Here is a 7,259-nt window from a genome sequence, read left to right on the forward strand (position 1 = left end):
TTTCAAATTAATAATTTCAACTACACTTTTGTCAGGTGGGGTCAAGGGAGACCATGCGGGAACATTTAAGTAAGCATATCCAACATCACGTCTCGATCTCAACCAAAAATCTCAATGTATTGGATTTATGAGTTCTCTCACTTATAAAATTAATAACTCAACTTATTATTGTACCCAAAGAGAAAGAGTATATTTAATGCATAATGTGAAATTAATATTAATAGCAAGCTCTGATACCATCATATCTAGATTTCCAAACAAATCAATCCTCTCCATATTTCTTACATTCCCATGAAAACCCTACACTTGTACTTATCACCCTAGTGTTTGATGGGAAAAACTACCTTACCTGGGCAAGATCCATGAAGATGGCACATTGGCTTTAATATATATTTCTTCTGCTGCACACTTTGGTATGGTGAACTTTTTGTTAGGAAGTCGGTCCCTCAAATTCAACGCGGAAACAAATCTCTAGTCATCAAGTTAAGCTTGGAGCTCGGCACTATCTGATCGAAGCTCGACATGTTTCATAAAAAGAAAAGGCACGTGCTGTTCATTGAAACTCTTTTGACTATGTCAGATGCTACTATGCGAGTTAATTGTTTCATGAATGAAGATTGATGACTATGCCTGTGTTTTACATCAATATGCTCTTGTTGCTTGACGACAAGCAACATGCAGAGTTTGGAGGTGAGAAGAGACTTAAAACTTTTAATTGTTGGCTTTAAATTGAAGAAAAATGAGAAATTAAGTCTTTATATGTAATGCAATTTATGGTTGTATTATGTTATTTAGGTACAAGACTCATGGGCTTATTAAATTGAATGTTAATGCAAATTTTTTCTAAAACAAAAGCCCAAAAGATCAAGTTAGAGGAAAGCCCAAACATGAGAGCATGTCTTTTATAAAAATCCGTCCAAGTCAGTGATTGAATGCAAGGGCAGAAATATAAATGAAAGTAAATGCTGAGTAAAAGGAAAAGAGTAGCCATCGTATGAGACTCAATTCAGTACAAATCAAGCTCTATCAAACCCTAGCCCTTCTTCACCTTTGGTCTATTGAGACACCCAACCACACTCTTCTCTGATTGTGTAAAATCATCGAACCACTAAACCATTTGGTGCGTTGTTCTCACCCATATAGTTCAACTAACCAGCCATATTATTGTAAAAAAGAAAAGGGAAAATATAGGATCTTCAGCCAACATCTTTAGTTTGAGGTTGTTACGCGGTTACTTAAGTTGACATTTTAATCATCACCCTCTCACAGAGGGCCATCAAATGATAGAGCAGATTTTTTCTTGGTGCAAGTTTTGTACTAGAATCTTGAATATATCATTTGTAATGAATTGTATCATTTGGATGTGAGTTATTGTTTTAGGTGTAAATAGTACTTAGTTTCCTTTCTTATTTTATTGCAATTTTATTTTCTTGTGATTGTTGAAATTTCAACAGATGTAAATCATCCATCGAATGCCTTTTCTCACTGGGTGGAGTGGGCTATAAGGATCCCACGGTGTGAATCTATGCTATTAAAAACCTGGTATATCTTGTACAAGAAAAACAGGATTTTGGAGAGGTGGTTTAGATTTAATTCTTTTTTAATTGTTTCGCTTGGAGTTTTTCTTGGTCTTACAGAATGTGTAATTGAGTATGCAATTGTTCATGCAGATATCTTTGTCCTAGTGCCTATTATATATAAATTGATAGGCTTTGCAGTGCCATAAAAAGACATTTCATGCGATGCTTATGCATCTAGCATATGATGCTTTCTAACTTAAAAGAAGCAAGGAATTAATCATAAGTGTGTGAAAATAAATCATAAATGTAAGAAATATTGATTATTCCTTCTCAATCATTCACTACGAGAAATGCAGTGTTTAACCACGACAATTTAACCAGAGTTATTAGATTGCGTTAAAATTGAGAAAAATCATAGGCACCATAATTTAACCGCAACAAAAAAGATCGGTTCAGAATTGAGAAAAATTGATAATATAAAATGGTGGTAATTATCCCATATCACGCCGACTCTTACAACAAAAAAGAAAGGAGGCATTACTTTTAACCCTTCAAGCTTATTTGCCGATTCAGAGTGCATTACTTTAACCACCTTCATTTTAGTGATTCAACGTTGCTTTATCTGGTACATCTTCCTCCTCCATCCTTCGTTGAAGATCAGTTCCTGGTACTCTGTTCTCCATTTTCTCTTCTATGAGTTGTTTCCTAATTTGAGGTTCGCTAATCCCTGATATAAGCAGAATCTAAGGCTAAATTTTGTGCCCTTGCTATTGAATTGTTCTAGATCTAGGGTTTCAATAATTATGTTACAGAATTTCAAATTGTGAATTTTGACCGTTATGTATTATTTGAAAAGGCATGTCCCTATGGACTCAAGGATAATTTTTATTTTTTTTTACGGTTCTTGGTTTTTTATTTTTTATTGATTTGGAGTGTGTTATTTATTTTTGCTTATGTTTTGGGTGTTAGTGTTAATGAATTGAATTTGGACATATAATGCAGAGATTTCAAGACCATCACTGATGCCATTAACTACATCCATACTGGGAACACCAAGCGTGTCATTGTCTATATTGGAGGTGCAAATTATAATGAGAAAATCAAAATTGAGAGGACAATGCCTTTTATGACATTATATGGGGCACCAGGGAACATGCCAAACTTGACCTTTGGTGGTACTGCAGAAAAATATGGTACTGTTGACAGTGCTACATTGATTGTTGAATCAGATTGCTTCGTGGCTGCTAACATCATTATCTCGATTTGTGTACTATCTATCTTAAAAATAACATTAATCAAAATAAAAGTCAAATGCTACATTGTTTCTCATGATTATTTATGTTTTTGGCTTTTTGTGAATTTGATGGTATAGAATTTAGCACCAAGACCTGATGGAGAGAGATCAGGAGCCCAAGCGGTTGCGTTGAGAATTTCTGGTGACAAAGCAGCATTTTATAATTGCAAGCTATTTGGATTCTAAGTCTTTGCATTGAATTTGGTTATACTGTCAATGTAAATTGTTTCATATAATTTGTTTAGATTAACACTTCTGACTATCCAAAAGATTCTAGCAAGTCCAAGTTTAACTTGATATGTCAATATTGGCTTTTTCTTGTGTGCTTCAGGTGAAACGAGATGGCATCTTCACATAATGTTGAGCTGGAGGGTAGTTTCTGCACAAACTCTATGTGGTGCGTGTAGTTTTCTCATAAAAGAATTTCTTTAATTGTTATTTTTTACTCCTTAGTTCTTTTATGGGACTAGTATTGTACCTGTAATGGTGAATAAAAAGAGTAATTGAATGAGTATATTCTGTCTTGTATTGGGTTTTTCACATTATATATTATTAGGTTTCTTCTTAAAGCTATTTAACATGTTAACTTTCCTCGCTGCATCCTTAGTTCTCAATTCAATATATGGACCATATAGAAGGGCCAACAAAATATATAAATAGAAGTCAAACCTGAGATCGCACACAAAAGTCGGTTTTTAATTTTCACATTATATATTTTTTATAAGTTAAATTGTAGTTTCTGTGGGGGATGAAGTAAAGTGATGATGTTGTTTAGTGAATCCCATTTTCATATTTGGTTCGATGGTTGACATGGCAGGAAAGGGAAGGAGGGGAAAAAGAAATGTTTAGGAACATGTTTTGAGCTTGTCAAGATTTTTTCTTTTTCTTTTTTTTTGGTCTGAACCCTGAAATTGAAAGTGTTTTTGTGAATTTGTTTGAACATTTCAGAATATGATAAAGTCGAAATTAGGATATTTAGGCCTTGGCATTAGTACTTAAGTTCATTTTTATAGAATCTTTTAACCTCTTTAGCTTATATATATACTTGGTTTCAACTAATCTATAAATGCTTACTTCTTGCAAGAATCTTTTTTATTTTTTTAATACTTTTCTGCTATTGGGAGATACAGGGGAGAGTTATTGATTAAGTAGCATTTTATTTTCTTTCTTGATGATATATAACCCTTTCGCAGGTTTTTCATGGGCAACCCATGCCTAATACCATTCCTACCGCTCCACATCCACCAACAATGCATCCTAGAGTGCAGACTAGAAGAGGACAGGCTACAGATCCACACAGCATAGTTGAAAGGGTGGGCTTTTTCAAAAATATAGATTTTTCTCTTGTTAAGAAGCTTAACATTTAAAATGAGAAGCCACATAGTTAATTCCTTGATTAACTAATATTTATTTATTCTTTAGCTTTTGTTGAATAACAGTTGCGCAGAGAATGAATAGCTGAAAGAATCCGGGCTTTGCAATAACTGGTTCCTAGTGTCAACAAGGTACATGACTTCTCTTACATGTCATTTTATTTCTATATGTAATTTTACAACTGTCTATAGGACTTGTGGAATTTGTCCTTGGGCAAGTAATGGATTTCTTTCATGTTTACCTTGAAGTTAGAAAAGATACAGAGGTTAACATTTGAAAAGATGTATCTATTATTATAACCCTCGTTGTTTAACTAATTTATCGCTTTTTTTATTAAATCAATGGAATCTTGGTAGATATTGTTCATTACATACTTGATTAGAGCCTAACCATCTAAGTTCTATACTGACACTGGTCGCGTCTTTCTTTCTTAATGTGAATGCGGTAATTGGATGTCAAAATTTTATGTGGCTCCATTATGAACGTTAGGTTCTTAAGAATTAGGGTGTATTGGCATGTAAAGGTTTTCTTGAAATATAATGCTTCAATTTGATGTGACTATGGGCTCTATATATAAGTAATTTGATTATATATATATATATATATATCCACTTGAAGAATGATTTAATGCTGACTTATTGTGTTTGAGTTTAGAAAGTTGTGACTACTTATGGACCTGTTGAATGCTCAAATAAGTTTTGGATCGAGTTTGTGCTCGTAAATATAACACCTGTTTTCTGTTTGACAGTTAATATTTGTTTGTTTATTAAATATAATTAATCAAGGGAAACCTTTCTCTCAAAGGGGTTAAAAACAAAAGAGGAAAACATTTGCGCATGTTCTGATTATGTGTACATGAAATTTAAAGTGTTTGAAGTATGATATAAATTTATCGATTACCAAGATATCAAATATTTTTATGACTTACTTGGAGTCTTTATTATTTTATGACCTTCAAGTGAAGGTTAATTCTCTTGTGATCCTTATAGATTTCACATTTATTTTTGTTTGGTGTCTGTCCTTATTACGTCTCAATTTATAATCAATGATAGTTTTTAATGGGATTTGTGGTTTATTTTGTTAAACCTGTTAGCCTATGCCTTTCAGCCCTCGCCCCTCACAATCATCGTTTATTTAGGATTCAACTCGTGGTCATGAACACCAAGTGCCATTTTGGATGAGGATCTGTTGGCCAATGGATTTTATTCCTAAAGACTAGTGAATATCTAAATACATTCCAATGGTAGCATTTGCACGCTATTTTGCATTGTAGCTACTTTAACTACCCAATAGTATCCATGGGTCTTCAGCGTGGACTTAATAAAATGTCTAATATTTAGTATTTGTGAATACTAAAACCAATTTCTGCAAACATGGTAGCAATTTCATTGATTTCTATAGACATCTAAGGGAGTACATATTGCTGTTTGAATATGAAAGTGAAACCAAGGCTTTTCATACGATCCAAATTTAAATTTGTCAGCAATATAATACTACTAGTGCAAAAGACTTCTAAGACTATTAATTCTTTTATCTTTCAGGTTTTGAGCATGAGTAGATTGGGAGAAGCTGGTGCAGTGGCACCACTAGTGACTGACATCCCATTGTCATCAGTTAAGGTAATTATTCTAACTAATGTGTAGTTGACATAATTTTGTTTTTCTTTCCAAACAATCAAATTTAGTATTGATCAGGAAGAAGGAAGTGAGGGTGGAAGAAACCAACCAGCTTGGGAGAAGTGGCCAAATGATGGCACAGAAAGGCAGGTACTAAGCTAATTGAAGTAAATTTTGGGGCTGCCATGCAGTTTTCTTCAATCAAAGGCACTTTGCATCATGCCCATTTCACTGGCATCAGCAATATACCAGTCACAACCATCAGACACCTTTAGCATCCTGAAATTAATCCTCCTTCATAGACAAACCTTCAGGCACAGGGTGCACCATCCAGTGGTCCCTTCAAGGCCTCACCTAATATTGCTGGGACCCACGTGTTATTTGTCTGTTCCAAACCCCCTTAAATTTTAGTCTTGGGCTAGCATCAAGTTGGATTCAAAGTATGATGCCATAGTCCTTTCTTGATATTGTGACTAGAAGTGGTAAGTTCAGGTGCACCATCCTTTCACATCTAATATCATTCGTCTCTCCGTATCTAGTGCTTTAAATTGCAAAGTACCATAATTTTAATGAATGTACACATTTATTTTTATTTTTATTGGTAAAAGAAATGTAAAGTGTGAAGGACAATGAATGTAAATGAAAATGCAATGTATCTAGTGTTCTCATACTATTTTTTATAGTAAGAGTTGGAAGTAAATGAAAATGAAAGGGAATGTGGGGATGAAAGATCAGTAAGAAGAGAGGTTTTTTTTTTTTAATATAATGTACATTGTTAGCCACTGTTAGAAACGTAGTAAATTAATATAAATGCGTGGCTAACAAAATGTTACCACGATCCCGAAAGTCAATGCTAAGCGGAAAAATAGCCGTAGCTGAAATAATGCAACACCCAATCTGGCAACGGTTTTCCAAACAGTGGACAATTCGTTTAGCCACGGTTTATATCATCATTTGTCACGGTTTTCGTCGTGGCCAAAGAGCGTTTTTGTTGTAGTGATTCTCTCACTCAATTTATGCATTTTAATAGCAGGAAACACCAAGAATGAAGTGAATGAGAAAAGTCGTAGTTTTTCAGCTGGCACAATTTGCGCGGAGCATGGCGCAAATCGCGCCATTTGGTCCATATCTTCTCTGTTTGTTGGCGCAAAGTGCGCGGGAGGTGGCGTATTTTGCGCGAGGTTGGCGCAATTTGCGCAGGACTTGGCGCAAATCGCGCCATTTGGCAGCTTCAGCTCTGTTTTTCCGTGCAAATTGCGCGGGAGTTGGTGCAAAGTGTGCGGACGATACTTTTTAATTTTAATCTGATCCGAATTACACAAAAAGGGGCCCAATTGGAGAGCAATTGAAAGGAGGTTTTCCCAAAACCTAATAAAAAGATCAGAAAAAAAGGGAGGAGAGACGTTTTGCACAGAGGGAATTATGAAAAGCGGAGATCGGAGAGCAACCTCTTGG

At 34.7% G+C, this 7,259-nt stretch overlaps 1 protein-coding gene across 1 annotated transcript; it reads left to right on the forward strand.

The window, feature by feature from the left end:
- The first annotated feature begins 626 nt into the window (after positions 1-626).
- Positions 627-3,000, forward strand: LOC133284471 (putative pectinesterase 63). Its single transcript, XM_061481487.1, has 4 exons — positions 627-690; positions 1,455-1,515; positions 2,523-2,787; positions 2,893-3,000. The coding sequence occupies exons 1-4, from the start codon at positions 627-629 to the stop codon at positions 2,998-3,000; spliced, it is 498 nt and encodes a 165-aa protein (XP_061337471.1).
- Positions 3,001-7,259: the final 4,259 nt, after the last annotated feature.

Source organism: Gastrolobium bilobum, unplaced genomic scaffold (assembly GCF_033153095.1).
Source record: "Gastrolobium bilobum isolate Gb01-03AN ecotype WA unplaced genomic scaffold, APGP_CSIRO_Gbil_v1 utg2164, whole genome shotgun sequence".
NCBI classification, from domain to species: domain Eukaryota; kingdom Viridiplantae; phylum Streptophyta; class Magnoliopsida; order Fabales; family Fabaceae; genus Gastrolobium; species Gastrolobium bilobum.